The sequence below is a fragment of the Rhinolophus sinicus genome, linkage group LG09 (genome assembly GCF_036562045.2).
Source record: "Rhinolophus sinicus isolate RSC01 linkage group LG09, ASM3656204v1, whole genome shotgun sequence".
Classification (NCBI taxonomy): domain Eukaryota; kingdom Metazoa; phylum Chordata; class Mammalia; order Chiroptera; family Rhinolophidae; genus Rhinolophus; species Rhinolophus sinicus.
In genome coordinates this window covers 79,391,178-79,410,304 of record NC_133758.1, presented here as the reverse complement: position 1 = coordinate 79,410,304, position 19,127 = coordinate 79,391,178, and the positions used below count along the sequence as shown (strand labels likewise).

The following is a 19,127-nucleotide window of genomic DNA, read 5'->3' as shown; positions in this document are numbered from 1 at the left end:
TGGAATATATCGTTCTGCTTGAGTTCCTTAAATTCAGGAAGTTTTTGCAAAGATGGATCACCTCAACCAGTTTTACATTCTGGAAGGGTGAAATGTTGTTACTGGAGTAAAAACAAACAAAAAAATCAACCCCCAACCTATTTTTCTTTAATGGCTTATGTAAAGAAAGCTTTTATGGCAGCTATTTTCCATACATACTGTGAATATTTTTTTAAACTTCATTTCTGGGGATTATGTGTTAGATGATGCACTTTGAAATCGGAAACAATGCTTGTGGCAGGGAAGGAGAAGATGATGAGAGCTGTCAGTGCATTTTCAGTGTACAGGCAGGGTGTGAAATAAAGTGGCCATAGATCAAAATTCAGCCATCAAAAACAGTTTTCTCAAGATTCACCCACAGCCTAATTGTCTTGTTTAAAAAGATCCATGATCAATTTGATTGTTTTAGGCATCAGCTGTGTCTCGGAAAAACCCATCTGATAATTGCCTTCCTCAGACTGTCACATTCCATCAGCAGACTGACTTTATTTTCTCTCAGTCAGCCTACCTCAGCCTTTATGTTGAGCAGATGCTCCTTCTCAGCTCATTTATCTAGCACTCCTGCCAGCTTCACTCACAGCAGAATTCTTTTTTGCCATCTCGTGCTATTGAATCTATTACCCAGCCTACCCCACCCACTCCTAAAAGTCCAGGTTCTTATTTTAATGTAAGAATTCAGGGTCTGGTGAGCACTGTTGTCTTTGAACATCTGGCAAGTTCTGGATGGATTGATTAGGTTGCTGATTCAAATGCATCCAGAAGGAAAAAGAGAATTTCTAACATCTTACTTCTGACTTTATTCCTTCACGGCCAGTCCTGTTGGCTTCTGTATACCTACTCATTTCTGGATGTTTTGAAAATTGTCTTGATTAACTAAGCCCTGGTTATTTAGCCTGTGGGTCTCTCATATCCTTGCTTTTCCTCATCTTTCCTTTCACTATCTTCCTCAGTCATAGTTCCCTCATAGAATATTTTCCAGCTTTATGCTTTTTTAAAGCCAGGAACTACATCTTATTTCTCTTTGTCTTTGTCATGGATTGAAGAGTGCCCCCTCCAGCCCCCTCCCCGAAGACATGTCAACATCCTATCCTTAGAACATGGAACATGGGAATGTTATTTTATTTCAAAAAAGGGCCTTTGCAGATGTCATTAACCATCTTGCAATGAGATCATCCGGGATTTCAGCGACAAGTATCATGGTTAGACACACACAGATGAGAAACAGACACAGAAGGAGACAATGGGAAGACGGAGGCAGAGATTGGAGTGATGTGCCATCATCCAACGAAGCTGGCAACTACCAGAAGCTAAAGGAGGCCTGGGATGGGTCCTCCCCTAGAGCTTCTCAGGGGATGGGGCCCTGCCAACACTTGGATTTCGGACTCTGGCCTCCAGAATTGTCAGAGAATAGACTGCTGTTGTTTTAAGCCACTCAGTTTGTGGTGAGTTGTTATATCAGCTATAGGAAATTAATGCATTCTCTATCCATGGCACCTGGCATAGGACTGGATAGGAAGTTAGGTTCTCAGTAAATTTTTCTACATTAATAAATGATCTGTGACTAAAAGGCATAAAGGGAGAAATCGGGCAGTATTGGTAAGAATATGCCAGCTTTTGCTTATTCATGGTTTCTCTGGTCACTGCTTTATTTAGGTTAGTATAATATTCAAGTTTACTGACAAGCCTGTGTGCCTGAGCATTGTTACTAGGACTTTGGAAAAGCATTGGAAAAATAATATATCCTGCATTCTTACTGTCTCATTCAGCTATGAGTGGTGAGTGATTTTCCAGTGGAATGTCAGGATGCTTTCCCAATCTCCTTTCCTACTAATTAATTAAGGTTGTTTTTGGAAATGAGAGCCATTAAACCTTCCCTGGCAGGCCATAGGCTCTGCATTCAGAATATAGGAACTCTTTCCTTGCCTCGGAGCCCTATCTGGGCAAATTCTGGGCTACCATACAGTTGTGGCTTAATGAAGTCAATATATGTATTGTCTTCTAGCCACTGAAATGGCTTCATATTTATGGTGTCATCAGTCAATTTCACAGATCGTTATGATCCATGAAGAAGTCCTGATCTGCTCCCAACTCTCTAGCAGGGTAACAGCTTGTGTTCAAAGAGAAGCACAGTTAGGCAGTTTCTTCCAACATTTAGAGTAGAAATGGTCTGAAGTCAACATACTCAAATTACCTGAAGTGATCCAAAAAGAACAAACCATTATCCACCATGCTGGAAAACCTTGACGGTTTTATTCTCAATATCTTTACATTAATACAGACAATTTTTATTTTGTGCTGAGAAAAACAATCTGTTACACTTAATGTAACTTTAATATACAACATAGAAACTCATCCTAAATTAGTTACAACAAGAACCTACAAAAAACTTCATAGGAAAAAAAGTTACCTAATATTGCCACCGTATTTTTTAGTAGACAGACCCTGTCAGACCCTGTCACCAACACTCAGCTCTGTAAACAGTGGTTATTTCCATGTTCTGGAGAATCGTTAATCGTAGGGGCACTAAAATCAGCCTAAAAAGTTCTAGCACATCACTATAGCCTGTACAGTCCTCAAAAATAATTTATTGTACTGTTTCTAAAAAAAGGTACTAGGTTGTTCCTTTGCTCTGTTTCCATAGTCTGGAGCTGCACGTGAACATGTTTGTCTAACAGTCTAAAAACACGAGAACTGAACCGCAATTCACAATCACAGAGATGAGGTGGTGGAGTCAAGGACTTCCCGCCCATTGCACACCGTGGGGACATAGGTGCTGGCAGAGGCTGGAAAACAAAGCAGGACAGAAAATTCCATGTTAGTTAAGTGGGCCACATGGGTAACGGCATGGATCATCCCAGACACCAGTGAAAGTTAAAAGCTCATTTTAACTTGGCTTTGGAAAATGCTAAATGAGTTAGTGCTGTAGTAGGTCAACTTTCTAAATCTGTTCTGCTCCCAATTAGTTTGTATCCTGGTACACACCTCCACTAATATCATACCCCTTGGAGAAAGTTTATAAACATAATCGTTGTTGAAAGGAGTCACTTGTGGGTTTAAAATGAGCTTTGGTAATCTATAAACTGCTTAAAATACAATGTACCAAATTAAAAGCTCACTGTAATTTTCTTAAAGATCATTAAATTAATTACTGTTTTCAATACCTTAATTAATTTGGTTCTCTCTGGGCAGGGATGGCTCTTACGTAGTTCCCACGAGTCATCTGTGAACTCTACTGCCTTAGAGAATGGTTCGATCTATTTTCATTGTTCAAGTGGATAACCTCATGAAAACTCTAGCAAGGCTGGCGTGCTGAGAACTTGAATTTCATAGCAGTTCTCAGAAAGGAAGATATTCCAAAGGGATATGCTCTTGTTAATTGCAATAGTGACAACAGTGTCAGGGTGTGAGTATAATATGGGTATGTATATTCTTTCTTTTTATAGCACTATTCCTACATACAATTCATAGCTCTTAACATGTTTTGGAGGTTTTATTTTTAATGGGAAACCTGGGTACAGCTAAGTTACGTCTATTTCACCCTCAATGCTTTTTCTTTTTACTGAATGAGGACAAAAGCAAGGAGCCCCATTCTCCATGGAATGAAGCTGTGTCACGAAGACAGTCAGTTAGAGATAGCCCTGCATTACCTCTTAGAGCTGTTTCTGTCCCATCCCTTGGCCTGTGCTTCTGGACATACTCTGCCAGAAGGAACTGATCCTTTTGTCTACCTGACCACAGCCCAGGTCAAACTGACCAGTCAGCTGTCCTAATCCTTAAGGACATATGTCTCGGTTAATAATCACATAAACGAATTTCATGCTACAGTGCTGATGCCTGATAGCAGAAATATTCTTGCCCCATAAAATTGCATTTTTCATAGGAATTTCTTTAAACACAAAGGAGAAACTAATTATGAAATTTGAGATTACGTGGCCTTCAGTGGAGGAGCATTCACCATATCTGAGGCACTGAAGTCAGAGCAGGCCCATCACCAGGGAACCTACAACCTCTCAATTTTGCGTACATTACCGGGCGAGGTATGTGAGAAAGTCTATAAAGTCAAGTCTGTGTGGCTACCTAAGTTTACACTGCAGTCATGTGACATGGTAACTCTTTTGGAGCGTTTTTCCTTTTATCATCTTAATGATGGGCTTCAATTTTCTTTACAATGTGAGCCCACTAAAATCTACAGTGTTTGGGGGTCTGGGATGGCATAATCTACATTTCCCGAAACCCCCACAACCAAGGTATTTTAACTCAGCATGTTCCAGATGAATACTTGATGGAAAATGATAGTGATAATAATTCCAAGGGTGAGGACTTTGCTTTATTCTTTGCAAAGTTTCTTCAAATACTTTATCTAATTCTGGCTTCATCAAAGCTGGATAAGGCAGGAGAAAAACAAGGTGAAGTGAGGTTCAAACCACAGTTCACTGGAAACCTAGGAGAGCACTTTTTGTCCATTTAATATGTGTTCTTTCTGCAGCCTCTTAATATCCAAATGTCTACTTGTCACCTCCATATGGATGTTTAGTAGCGATTTCAGAATCAAGTGGCCAAAGCATAACTCTTGATTCCCTAACCTGTCCCTGTTTAGTCTCCTGTTCGTCAGTGAAAAGTCTCACCATCCAGCCAATTACTCAAACCAAAAGTCTAACATCTATATCTCCTTCTTTTTGTATTCCTTCTCCCACGTCAAACCCAGCATCAGGTCCAATCAACTCTGTCTCCACATCTAACTAGTTCTGTCTCTGCATCCATCACCCTGGGCCAATCCACCATTATTTTATCTGGCAGCTGTGACAGCTGTACCACCTATATCTCTGTTTCCACACTCACTTTTCCTGTAATACATTCCCCATACAGCAGTAAGAGTCTTTTTAGATGTAAGTCACCTACCTGCACACCTCCAGTGGCTTCCTTTTGTGCTCTCCTTACCCTGGTTTATAAATCCAGGGTGATTCAGACCATGCCTCTCTTTCTGTATTTACCAAATTCACGTCCCCACCCCCCTTTCTGCTTTTGTCCTCAAACACAGCATGTCTGTTTCTCAGCTTTAGGCCTTTGTAGTAGCTGTTGCCTCTCCCAGGGATGTTCTTCCTTCTCTCAATCACATGTCTGGCTCCTTGTCATCCAGATCTGAAATTTCACCTCCTGAAAAAGGCTGTCATCAGACTACCTAATCTAATGTAGCCAACCAGTTACTCTGTCCCAGTATCCAATTTTAAAACTGATTTTGTGGTGGTGGTTGCTAGTGTCTTATATCTTACACTCTTGACTAGAAAATATGCAAAGGCTCTGCTTTTCTTTTTCATTATTTTATCCCATTGCTGGTCATAGAATACACTCTCTATAAATATTTTCTGAATGATTGTATAAATGGTTTCATTCAAAGAATGTGGGAACCAAGGGAACCAAGGTTAAACATTTCTTTTAACCTGAAGAAATAACCAGCAAATGTGAGGCCTGTGGGCATCCTTGTTTGGGGATAGGTAGGTCTCTCTGCTTCTTCAGCCCCATTTGGCATTGACTGGCAAAGGGAAGTGGCTCAGGCTGTGAGCATCCCCTAGCAGGCATGCTGCCTTTGACATTTTGACTAATCTCTTCATCTTTTCCAGGATCAAGTTTTATTACTTCTGTGCAGGTTTTTCATTTTCAGAGATTGAAGAGGAGTGATGTGTCATGGGGGTAAGTCTGGGCGAACCAGGGACTGGTCTGCTAAGGCCCCTTTCTGTCTACCTGGGGCTTGTCTAATACCCTGTCTACCTTCATTTTTAAGGGTTTCCAGACACCCACTGTGCTGTTTTCCATAGTGTTGTGGAATTCGATGTAATGCTCTTCTTAAGTGTGCTCTTACGGTCGGTTTGCTCACTGCAGTCTAATTTCTTAAAATTAGGTGTATTTTGAGTAGGTAGGTAAGAACTACAGGGCTGCAAAGATAGTTGCATAGAAAAATCCTCAAGTTATAGTTTCAAATAATCTTCTACTAGACATTCCATGGGTATCATTATGGGAGTTCACAAAATAACTTTGAATTATCTATCTGCCTCATAGGGACATTAAAGGGCATGCCCTATGTTAGAGTGTCTAAACTATTTGAGAGCAAGACAATATAAATACACGGTCTTCTTACAAGGAATAACAACAGCAAAAACACTCCCAAGACTCTTTTTGCAGCTGTTTTTCTCCCCTAAGCACTTTTTAGTTGATTGAAGGGAACTGTAATTTGTATTTTTCTGCTTCTCTTTTACTGTTTCATCTGTAGCTTTTGCCAGTGCATTTTATTTTATTATGTAAAAGTTATTCTCATTTTTGTACATGCTGCTGAATATAGTAGAGGAAATTACTGTTTTATGGGTTTAGTATCTCAATTATGTTGCCTTTCATAAATATTTCACACGTCTCCCATATTAGCTCATCTTTTATTCCCCAAGGCAGTAAGATATGTGTAAGAGCAAAGTACTATGATTTCTGTGTGTGTTTATGATGAGCTTTTGCTATTATTCTAAAAATCTCATGAGATTTTTAATGGTGTAAGTTTAGACCACTTTCTTAAGTGCAATTAAGCAGATTTCTATAATCATCCTTTCTGTCAGAAATACGAGGCTGCAGACTTATTTTTGCCTTTCCTGGGATGGGGGTGAGGAGTAACTATTAGTTACTCTAGGCGAAGGTGGTGCTTTTTGCTATTCAAAGTGAAAACCGAAGATAACTGAAAAAGACCTAATAAGTCCCACCATTAGTCAGAAAATTGCAATTAACACCATCGATAAGCATATTTTGCTTTACAAATTCAGTGAATCATTGGAGGTCAATGCAACCAAGTGGCAGCTTCATTTTACACGGTGGAATCCATTTCTCTTACACCAGTAATGCTTGGGCTGGCCAGGCTTTGGAGAAAATTACCTTATTTTTCCAGGTAACTGGGCCCTCAATCAATGCTAAACGTATTTATTTAATAGATTCTTATGAATGCCAAGTATGTTAGTCATTTTAGTGGCTAAAATGTGGTTCCTGAGAATCAGTATGTTACTTTAACTGTGTAACATATGAGACTTGGAACAGAATAAAGCAAACATTTAAACAGAACAGACATTCCAGTTTGTCCCCATCTGTTCCATTTCCTTGATCCTGGTGACCCCAAATAATTTTTCACAGCGTGTCTGCTTGTTTGGATATTTTAATTCCATGGTCATGGAATCCAGTTTCCATTAGCCATTGATTGCCTTGTCCTGCTTTGTTATTGAACTTGTTTTCTTATTCATCACCTTAATTTTACTTGTGCTAGGCTCCCTTGGTCCCATTCCAGAAAAAAAAATCATCTGCTAATTAATATATGTTGTCTGAGCAGATGAAGACATCACCACTGGTTTGATAGTCTTGCTATGTCAGAGATTTCACAGTAAAAGATAAGCGAATCTATTATTAAGAAATGTGGGCTAGATACTCAGCTTAATGGTCTTAAACTGTTAAAAGTAGATTTAAGAGGAAACCATATTCCTTATAATGTGGGATAAAAGTCTACAGACCCAAGATTTAATTTCCAAATATGGAGTTAGAAGTTATGAATGCAAAGACTTCTCCATTTAGTGATTCATTTCTTGTGAGATAAGATTCATGGAAAGAGGAAATATGGCATGTACCTTTTTTATAACCCACGATTGACTTAATTACCTTATCAATAGAAATTCCACTTGGTCTTCAAGTAAACCCCTACGTCCATTATTGCCATGTTATGCTGTCATGCTTTCTTTCCAATCATGTTCTTTTATTCTCTCTCCCTCCCACAAGAAGTACAAACCCATGCTGGACACAATAAGTAATTTGTAAATGAAAGGACTCAATAATTTTTGTACTCTTATGCTGATTTCCATTCTTCTTCTTTTCTCCTCTTAGTTGCTCACCATCTCTGGTTTCTCAGAACTCTTTCCCATACAAATGCATTTTCAGGCAAAGATCAGAAACTCATTCACCCTGGGGCTCAAATACCTAATATAAGCGGTATGTGCTACTATGTCTAGGGATCAAAGTCAGAAGCCATAAGTGTTAAACTTGAATAAAATAATGTCAGGCATTAGTCCTTCTGTCTAGTGGAGTTAATCTTGTTAGCTTTACTATCAAATTATACAGCATCTGAACACTTTATTAGTTTTCCAAGCTACCACTCTGAGTTAAGCTAGGACTACATCTGGACTACAATTGCTTTCCTAAATGATGTCTCTGCCTGCTCCCCGTCTTATATTCTGCCCCCACAGCTAAGTTGACGAAAATGATACTTTTAAAGTCAGTTCATGCCACATTTCTGTTGAAACCTGTTGAATAATTTCTCAGTTATTTCAATAGAAAAGCGAAAGTCCTTACAGTGACCCCCAATGTCCTGCATCATCTGCACCCTTTCTATCCTCGTCTCCTCTCATGTTCACCCTTATTCATTTCCCTCCAGCCACGTTGGCCTCTTGGATGTTCTTCCAACTTTGGACCTTAGTATTTGCTGTTCCCTCTGTCTGGAATGTCCTCCCCCCAGATATGGACACGATTTCCTTCATGTCTCATATGTCACCAGAGATGCCTTCCCTGGCCACTCTATAAAAAAATATAAAATAATAGTCTCTCTGTACCCAGGACACCCAATTTGTTTATGTCCCATATTATTTTCTACACTTATCAACACCTGAAATATTAAGTATTATTGGTTTGTCTGACTTGCCCTGCCTCTCACCCGATTAGAATGCAAGCACCGTGAGTGCGTGGTTTTTCTGTTTTGTTCATTACTAACATCCCCAGTGCCTACAGTTGTGCTGAGGTCCTAAAGTTTCTTCAGTGAACAAGTGAATTATTCATCCAGTTGGTCATATTTACTTATTAAGAGGTCCCTCCCCTAAAGTCTCTGTAATTACTCCAAGTATAGAAGATACCTTTTTAAGTTTCCATATGATAGACATTTTGTGGTATAGACACACAGATATCTCCATGTTGGGAAGTTATTCAGAGAATTTCACTTAAACAAAATGAAAAGGAAATATGATGGAGAAACAGCGTAGTACAAAGTGTTGTACTTGCTTTGTTTTAAGGCGTGGATCATCTTAAGTGAATGTATGGGCCGTATTCGATTGTATACATATTTCCTTTTTAGTTAACATGTCTTCATAGTACGGATCACGGTACCACATTCCCAAAGGTGTTAATATATTTGTGATTACGTGGAAATGCACATGACGATAGGTATCTCTCATACAATATTGAACTCTGGCTTAGGAACCCCTTTTGAGCTACTGAGTTGATGTTTCATTCAAATATATAGGACAGAAGGGGAACTATACAATGTAATCTAATTCAAGAAAGCGATCCTTGTGTTTAAAGAACTATTTAAATGGGAAAAATGATACCTTTGACATAACTTTTAGTTGGTCACCATTAATCATATTTCTTTGTCTTTATCAAAGCTCATTTTCTGAAAAGCTGTGTGGGTAGCCCCTCTGGAACACCGCACCTTTTCTGTGTACAGCCCGGATATAGGGATCACCGGGGTCTCAGACGGACACGATTTATGCTGTTAAACTCCCTGACATGGGCTTTTGAGAGGAATAAAATCTGTACCCTCGCTGGTAGAATAAGATGCTGTCACATATGGCACTGAAGGGGGAAAGCTTTTGACTTAAAAAAAAAAAAATCATTGAATTTGCAGATACTAGGATTCTCCTTGTCAGAATAATCTCTGCCATGAATTTTGTAACTGACCTGAGGCAGAAAATCCAGAGAGGCCAAAGGAGCCACATAGCAGCTTTTGAGAGTTTTATCTGTGACTTCAGTTATTAAATTCCTTAAAGTATCTAATCGATAGGACCTTGGTAAGAATAAATGATCCTTAGCCTCCCTTCCAGCTCCAGTATGTTTGGTCACTATTCAAGTACCATGTTTCCCCGAAAATAAGACCAGGTCTTATATTAATTTTTGTTCCAAAAGATGCATTAGGGCTTATATTCAGAGGATGTCATCCTGAAAATCATGCTAGGGCTTATTTTCCAGTTCAGTCTTATTTTCGGGGAAACACGGTAGGTGGGCTATATTTGCTTGGGGAAAATCAGCTGAATATTAGAGGTAAAGAGAAAATGACTTAAGGGATGCAAAAGAGTGGTTGCGAGACAAATGCAATGGGAATGTTAAATAGAAGAAAGGAGAGGTATTAAACATCAATTCGCGGATATTTGTAGGGTTACCTATTGTAGCTGGAGACTCTCTAGTCTGTCATCCTCAATGAGGAAGGGAGTGAAGGGGAATGGAATGAGATTCTCAGGAAAGCTATGGACATTCCTTTCCAAAGGGAAAATGGATCGACATCTATCTGATTTGGATGCACCAGGTATACTTAGCCTGGGAGCAGATGGCTTACCTTGCTGAGTAATCTAGGCTTCTCTTGGATTGGCCCACGAGGATTTATGTTTATAGCATACCTATGCCTGTGGTGAACACCATCAGTTCAGTGTGTGTTGCCAAATACCTTGCCAATTTGCCTGGGCAGGGAGCACACAGTGTCATTATGGGACTCCCTGAACTGTAAAGTGCAGGCGTATTGTGTTGTTTTTCTGAACTTGCACTGTACAGAAGAAACCTGGGCATTGTGTGTTATTTTTTTTTCTTTTATAAAGTCATATTTGTAATTGAACAATGGCTCACCCCCTCCTAACGGGGGTGTCTTCAAAGGCTTGGTGATTGGTACGTGAAAAGTGTGGTGCTCATGTGCTTGGTTTCTGTTGCTGCAGCTCTGTGGAAAATTATCCCATGAGTCCAAGAGACTGTTCACTTGATCTTTTTATACTATTACTTTCTTTTTATAATGTGAAAATGCTTTGTAATAAAGAATAATTCCATTAATTGAGCAGTTCACACATTACCACCTAGACAAGTGACTTTCTGCAAGGTTTTAGCAGAAGAAATCAATCTCCATATGTCTACGGCTCCTTGGGGACCCAAATCTGGGTATCGTTAGTTAGTGGAAGCCTCTTGGCTGATCTTAATGGTAATGACATTCGTGCATCTGAATGACCACCATGAATAAGAGAAACACCTATCCCCATAGGACCAAGTCTGGGTATAAAATGGCTTTGAAGACTATCGGGCACATTCCATTGCTCATCTCTCTCCCCAGTCTACGCTGATACAAACTCATATCGGGGAAAACAACATTCTGACCTTCAGGGGTCCTATAGGGTTTTATGCATAGCTTCATGTGTATCTCCAGCTTGCCTTCTTCACAATTAATGCAGTTCTGCTGGCATTTGCAGTATACCTTCTTGATTGCCTGTCTTTGGGAGCCAGCTCTGGAAAGCCCCATTGTTTCTAAAGCTGCACAAAATAAAGAATGACCTCTTTTCTTTCTCATCCCAATACAAGGGATGTTTGCTTATGTGTGTGAGTGTGGGGGCAGCATTACAAGCATGAGTTTAGGACTTTTGGGTCTCTGAGTTATACTGCTATTGGAAGGAACATTCCCGGTTTCAATAAATGTTTTCTGAGTGGCCAGGTGCTTCTATGCCAGAAATGCCTTCTCTGGAAGGTTCCAAGGGGAGCTGGGGAAATAACTGCTTGGGGATGTGGCCGTTGGCATCATGAAAAAAAGGATGTGAGTTCAGAATACTTGCCGTTCTCTGAACCCAGTGCCTGCTTCCTCTTTGAGGGTCATCTAAGAGGAATTCCTGTCCTGCACTCATACCAGTGATGAAGTAGACAGGATGGCTTAGGCTGAGGTTCTCAGAATGCATTCCTCTTCTAGTGAACCAGCCGGGGTATCCGTTACAAACTGGATTTCTTAAGCCCTAGTCTACATGAATCAGAATATTTGTGGATGGGGCCCGAGAATCTCCATTTCAAATAAGTTATTTTTTTGTACACAAGTATTGGGAGCTATTGGCCCAGGGCTATACTTGATGGAGAAAAGTTAACATTTCCTTTATTTTTATTATTCTGACTCCCACTGTGTATAGTTAATCAGATACAACTAAAATTGTCTTTTTTACACCTAGCATTATGTAAACATTTTCCAACAGTGAATTTTCCAAGGTGTTTTCCAAGGTGTCCTTACCCATGTTCTTTCTTCCATGCCTGTTTCTGAGTTTGATCCTGTTTTTCCATCATTTTGGAGCCACTGCTCAGCTTTTAAAAGCCAAGGCTGATACTCTTTCAGTTAGCAACCACCTGAGGGGTTGTCAGGGAGCTCATCTGGGCTCCAAAGTGATGTGGTATTTCCACTACTCTCTTGCTAGAGAATTAACGGGGAAATAATGTGGCTGCACCTTCCAGCCTCAGTGACTTCTTGGCATTGCTTAGGATTATGTGTGTCAAGTTGCCGTAATCCCTGAGAAGAATGCAGTGGTGGATTAATTTAGGATTTGGAGAATGTGGCATAATAAAAATGGCCCCAAATTCTTTGAGAGATGGGGGCCTATTTTCTTCTCCTTGCATCTGGGCAGGCTCTGTCGTGCTCTCCAGGACCCATGTGGTGAAGTGTCCTGCCATGGTGCCAAGCATCAGAGTGAAACCACTGTGGACCCTCCAGGTCAGCTCAGTCTCAGCCGATACCACAGAAGGACTCCAGTCAAGGCTTTATAGAGCAGGTGAACTGCTCGGCCAAGTCTTGCCTGAATTCCTGACCCACAAAATTATGAGAGATAATAAAAGAGTTTTTCTTTTAAGCCACTAAATTTTGGGGAAGTTTGTTTTGTGGGAATTGATAACTTAATGTGTTTGGGGGGGGTGGGCGCGGGGGCGGGGGGTAACCCTGTTGCTATACTAACTTCCTCTCATCCATACGTGAAGTTTTTGTTTTTGCCACTGGAGGGAGTTAGAAAACCAGCAGCAATATTGGTAAACAATCACCTAATACAATAAAAGGCCTGCATTATACTTAGGAAGAACATAAATTATGTACAACTTAAGTAAAACATGCTTTGCCTAATGAACTCAGAGCAGTTTAACGATTTTTCTTGATTTATAAAACAACATACTTCCCAGTACTTAGGAGGGAAATGGATATAAATTGAGCCAAATATATAACGGAGGAAACACACTGAGGTATTAAACCAGTTGCTTAAATTTTCACCACAGTGAGTCAGTAACATGTTCGTGCATAGAACTAGATCGCGGAGACCAGTGGCTTTCATACTTCTTTGACTGTAAGTCACAGTAATACATGTTTTACCTGCACCTGGCACACATAAACTCTGGAGCAAACTTCATGAAATACTACTTACCCTATTACCTATAATGCATTCTGAGATATTTTACTCTATTTTATAAAATGCCGGTCAAACATATTGAATACATTTTATGACCCACCAATGGGTTGCACCCTCCAGTGTGAAGAAAAGCTGCCCTAGACACTAAGTGTCAAGAGACCAGGGATTCTGTTCCGCTCACCACTGTGTACACAGGTGTTTAGAAATTTCTGGTGTATAGAAAAGATACTCAAGCATTTAATGAATGAATGAATTTCATGACAGTAGTTCCAATTTGTTAAATGGGAAGGCTATTAATCACAAGTGAGAAAACCCAATGCCGACTCTTGAATTGTTGTATATCTTTGAATTTAACTGCTATTCTCTCAACTATAAAATGGAACTTGTGATATTTAGTACTCATGGAATAAAATAAGCCCACAAATATAAGACTATTTTGAATAAAAGATACAGAATTACAAATAAAAGATCAATGTATTATTTCCACACTTTGTAATGCCTAGAGATATTACATAAATACTCACATTGTTATTTTAATACCACTTCATTAATTTGGATTCATTAGAGGAAAAGTGCTAAAAAAAATGAGGTCTAAATTTAGACCTCTTTAAATAAAATTTTTAAAAAAGTTTTATTGAGTAGCAATATGGTCCTAGAATGTTAGGCTGTGTAGATGGCTACCTTGAATTATTAATTGAGACACTGGCAGATTAGCATACTGAGTGTAAGCTTAAGCAGGTCCATTTTTATCGAAATACATTGTTTTTGTGTAAATGAATATTTCTGAAATGCTGAAGAGAAACTTGGTTGAGTAAAGTGCTCTTATAATCGCTTTAGGAGTTTATTGGAAAATGGCACCATTTCTAAATTACTGAGGTTTGGGTGTATGAAATTTTGAACAATGTCTGTGGAAGACTTACAGACTGCTAAATTGTTCCAGTAACAACCAAGAGCTCTGAGCTATCAACAAGACTATTTTGCAAGGGGTAAACTTTGCTGCACATCCTCTGATAACCTTCCTTTTGTTCTCTCTGTAAAGCCTACCAAGTATCTAGCCTCAAGGGAACTTTCCAAGCTTGCATTCTGTGTGAATTAGCATGATACAGTACAGTAGTTGGTGCACTGGCTTTGAAATCAGAGAAACTGACTCTAAATCCTGGTTCTGCCACTTTTAATATGTATGACCCTGGGTAGGTTTTTTTTTTATCTCAAAGAGTTGTGAGCGTTAATAAGATATAGTAGTACGCACACACGTATAAAGTATTTAATGCAATGCCCAGTACATAGAAAACACTCAATAAATGATAGTTCCTGTTAGCTGTTGTTATTGTTTTTATTAGTTATTGCCAGTTCTTCCTTTTCTGGCCTAGCTAGCTGTTACAGTTGGGATGTTAGAAAAGAGATTTGTTTACTCAAGAAATAAGCAGGTTTCTCTAAGACACCCAAAGAAAATTATTTTACAAGTTTTATCATGTCTTGGGACTCAACCATTGTGACACCTGGAAATTGAGCTGAAAAGACAGTAACACCCTCACCCCTATAGCAGCTCTCGATCAAGGAGAGGTATATATACATCACTGAGTGTGCTATCAGCCATCAGTCTTCCCTTTGCTGGGGGAAGGGCTGCCCTGTTCAATTTTGTTTTGATGGAGAAAGTAGGGCACTAATGTGATTGCTCACTCTGTGATGTTGAGCTATTTTGAAGTAGCTTTCGGATCGACTTGAGGCAAAATTGTGAAATAATCATTTGTCTCCGTCCAGTACTCCCTCCTCCTCTCCTGGCTCCCCTCCCCCGCACCCCTCATTCTTCTGTCAGTGAATTTCTCCTACTTCGCACCACAGATTAGCTGAAAATGGCTTAAAAGGTTGTCCCTTTTAGGTATATTTGTGCTTTAGAGGATGCTAAAGAATTAAACGAATGATTCTCTGAGGATAGTGTTTCAGATATTTGTAGGCCAGTTGGAGAGAGAATTTTGGACTGGGGCATTATCCTGGTTCAGTTCAAATTGCCTTTTCAGCTGGTTCTCAGCTGAAAAACATTGTGTCATTGAAAGAGAGGAAGATCTATTCTAGCATTTTCTAAGGTTTGTTCCAGGGGATGTTAGTCGGTTTAACTATCATCCAATACTTTTAAGAAACTCTGAACATAACAAAGTTAAACAGGTTTCTTTGCTGCAGAGAGTCTCAAAACCTTTAACATGCTCACATTAAAGGAGGTATTTTGATCTTCCAAGTAGGTATTTAGGATGTAACATTTTCCATTTTATTTGATTATCTTCCTCTTTTAATTTTTCTTGAAGCACCTTCAGCATCTAGGTTATACAGAGCATATTTTACTGAGCACCAATCTAGTACCACCCTCTAGGCCGATGAGTAAATTGAGGCAGGGGACAATGAAGTGACATGCTCAAGGTTACCTACTGAACTGATTGCAGAGTCAGGACTAGAATCCAGGTTCTCGGACTTGACAACATGGTCAAAAATCCTACTTGCAGTTGCAGATTTAATGTGTGTCTTTCCTGCTGGATTGGACATACTGCCGAAACAGGAACTCTGCCTCTTGCACTCACCACTGTATCCCTAGCACCTAGCACAGGGCCTGGGGCAGTGGTAGAACCAGTACTTATTAAAATCGAATTGAGCTATTCATGGGGACGGGCACGTGTTGTCTGTTCCTGTCTATGTCCATTGCTTCCCCTCCCAGCCTGCTCCCTACTACAATGCTGTGTATGGAGGGGTTAGTGCCAAATCCATACTTACACTGAGAATATGTGGTCCCAGTTCCACTGACACTGAACCTGTTAAGGTGCAGTCTGTGTGTGACCACATTCTTCTGGGGTTGGAACAGAATGATGTGCACCTTGGGTGCAAACAAACAGCCCAGGACCACGAAGCCGCTCAGGCTAACGGAGATACACATGGTTGTCGTCTGCACCTGTAAGAAAAATTGCCTAGTTAAGTGTCTGGCTGTAAATCCAATCAGGTGGCCAATTGGAGAGCACTGATAAAGGACCAAACTGAAAAATCCCAAATCACTCACAGTTCTGTTCTTATTATAGACAAATCGAGGTAATAATTATATTGGATCTTCTGAATTTGAGATGTTCATGGAAACATTGCTTAGGATTTGTAAGCAAACACTATTTGTGTTGGGTGCTCCTGAATGCTTGCCAAGCCTTGACATTGATTTTCTTGTTTGTTTATTCTTTATATTTGTATAAAGATATTTCTTCAGAATCACTGAATTCAGTATCTTAAATAGTAAAATATCAATATTTAGTGATGAAGTGATCAGATTGCTGATGGTTCCAGTCAATCAACTTGGCTTGTTGAAGGTTCTCTATATTATGAACAAATTTAGACTTTTTACATTTTATCATCTCTCTCTTGCTGGGAGTTCTGCTCATCAACTATTGGTTAACTAGTCAATATTTGGGGACACTATCAACTTTCTTCTGAGGTACCTACTCTTTTAATTACTTCATTGACGTCTATCTGGAATTTTGATACATCAGGTACTCACTGTTCAAACTTTTTGTTCTCTAGACTTCTATACAGCCATCTTGACAGAGATTTTTCACTTTCTCCCTCTTTGCTTCTACTGAAAGTATACCTCAGAACTAAGTTTTATCTCTTCTTTTCATTCTCTTGCTCTCACTCTCTGGTTTCATTAATTGTCTTGGCTTTAGCTCCCATAGATTTTCTGAAAAACCTCAAATTAGATTCTACATATTTTATCACTTTCAGTACTGAAAAATGGAAATTAATTATTTCTTCTATAAGTTTCTACTCAGAGTAGCTATGGTAAATCCTAGAGTAATTTTAGCTTTCTTTTTTTCTTTTCTCCCAGGCAATGCTGTTACCAGATAGCATAATTTCTTATACCCTGAAGTGTCTGATACTCTTCTCTAATCAAGGAAAGCTGAAGACTGAACAATTAATTGGAGAAGCCACATAACTTTAGAAGGCTTGATTCTGTTTTTGGAAAAAAAAATTCAGATCACACTTGTAGTATAATTCTTCAGACTCTAGTTTTACTTTAAATGCTGAAAGCACAATCCATCTCCAGTATTATAAAGCTCTTGTCTCCCTTAACCACTCCAGGATCCTACAACTTGGCCCTAAGTTGCAAGCTCCTTCCCCTTTTGTCAATTTTTCAGTAAAGAGTCTACTGTCTAGTTCCATGATGTAAAAGCCTTGACAAATCATAGCTTTGTTATTTACAGTGTGTCCAATTACTGATATAATTTTTTTTACATATATGTATGATATTAGAACTATACACTTTCTGCCTCAGTTTTGACTGTGGAGCCAATCTGAGAGATAGCGGATATCATAGTGAGGCAAGTTCAAATGAGTAAATTTTCAAGGAAACCTTTTCTAGAAACATTTCTTTAACTTTGAAAACTCCTCACACACTTTAAGACATTACAAGGAGAGAAGAGGAGTGTGAGGAGAATATCTTGGAAATGTACTGTGAGTTCTGTCCCCTTAGAGGGGACTGTGACTCTCTCCTCATTTAGAGCCTAGAGAGGGGTGCTTCAATGTGGCCATTCATGGAAGGTTTGAGATTTTTCTGCAGGAGAAGTATGTCCCGGCTTGGGGCCTGATTCCTGTCTTGGAAATCTAAAAGGTGAGAAAAGGCTCATTACTTTTGTAACAGAGTACCGGAGACTTTTATTACTGTGTTGAGATAATCCTTTAATCTAAGAATTTATCAAAGCAAAAGATATATGAGTGGTACGCATGGACAAGATGGGCCACACTATAGAAAACCACCATGGATACTCTTGGGCTCATGTGGAGGAGCCTGGCATCCTTCACAGGAAGAGGTTACAGGGATCTCTCTCTCTCTCTCTCTCTCTCTATCTCTATCTCTATCTCTATCTCTATCTCTATCTCTATCTCTATCTATAGCTTGGGACTGAGCATGGAGCCACAAGCGAGAACTCAGAATAGAGAAGTGCCAGCCAACTCACTTAAAGATCTGCAGGAGAAAGGGGCCAGTGGGAAACTTTTGAAGATTGCATGAAAATACCCTTTAATCATCTTCCAGAAAAACATATTCTGAGGATGTGTCTTTAACCACTGTGGACTCAGCAATCATAAAACCATCCAGCCACATAAGAGCTGTTCTACTTCTTCCTTATTACTTTTTAACCAGGGCTGAGAGGGAAATAGCAACTGGTGGATAGGGGAATGTGAGCAGGAGAAAGGAGAAGTCACCCGCTGCAGATTCTCAGCCTGAGGCAGGTCAGACCTCGGGAGAAAATGACATTTAATGGTAAGTCAAGATATGCTTTTGATAATTCCATAGGGCAAGGCATTTAATTTTACGGATAGAGACTATTTTCCATTGAAAATGATTGTAGGACTGTATGTTTCCTAAGAGCACAAAAATTCATGGACCTATGAAGATTGTGAGTGTTTTCATTCACTGCTCTATCCCCAGCACCAGAATGGTGCCTCAGATGTGGTGACACTCAGTGTTTGAATGTCTCCACTGGAATCTTACCCAGGGTTGGGGGATGATCATTCTCACTAAATACTAAAGGGACAATGGGAGACAGAACTAAAATTACATTTTGGTCATAGGTTATGCAGCATATAGTAATTCAATATATCTGTTTTAAAGCCCAAATATCAGCCTCATAGTGTCAGTTGTCCAGTTCCTTCAATAAGTCATGCTGGTAAAAGTACTTATTTATCTATAATGCTTTGCTTTATTGCTTTGTACTCTACTAGTCCAGGCTGCTCTGTTTTCACCTTCTATCCTTTCCTTCTTTTTGGCTGCCTGGTAACATCCTTCCCTCACTGATTTTCCTTGTCTTAGTTGTGTTTGTTGATTTCTTCTCT

The 19,127-nt window shown here is 39.5% G+C and overlaps 1 protein-coding gene across 1 annotated transcript in view; it reads right to left on the bottom strand.

Moving 5' to 3' along the window:
* Positions 1-2,267: 2,267 nt before the first annotated feature.
* GRM3 (glutamate metabotropic receptor 3) overlaps positions 2,268-19,127 on the bottom strand; it is a 216,310-nt gene continuing 199,450 nt past the window's right edge. Inside the window, exons 5-6 of the mRNA XM_019749770.2 lie at positions 16,032-16,206; positions 2,268-2,822 (exon numbers count right to left, since the gene is read on the bottom strand). Coding sequence (XP_019605329.2) covers positions 2,749-2,822; positions 16,032-16,206 — 249 coding nt within the window. The 3' untranslated portion in view covers positions 2,268-2,748. The remainder of the gene's footprint in view (positions 2,823-16,031; positions 16,207-19,127) is intronic.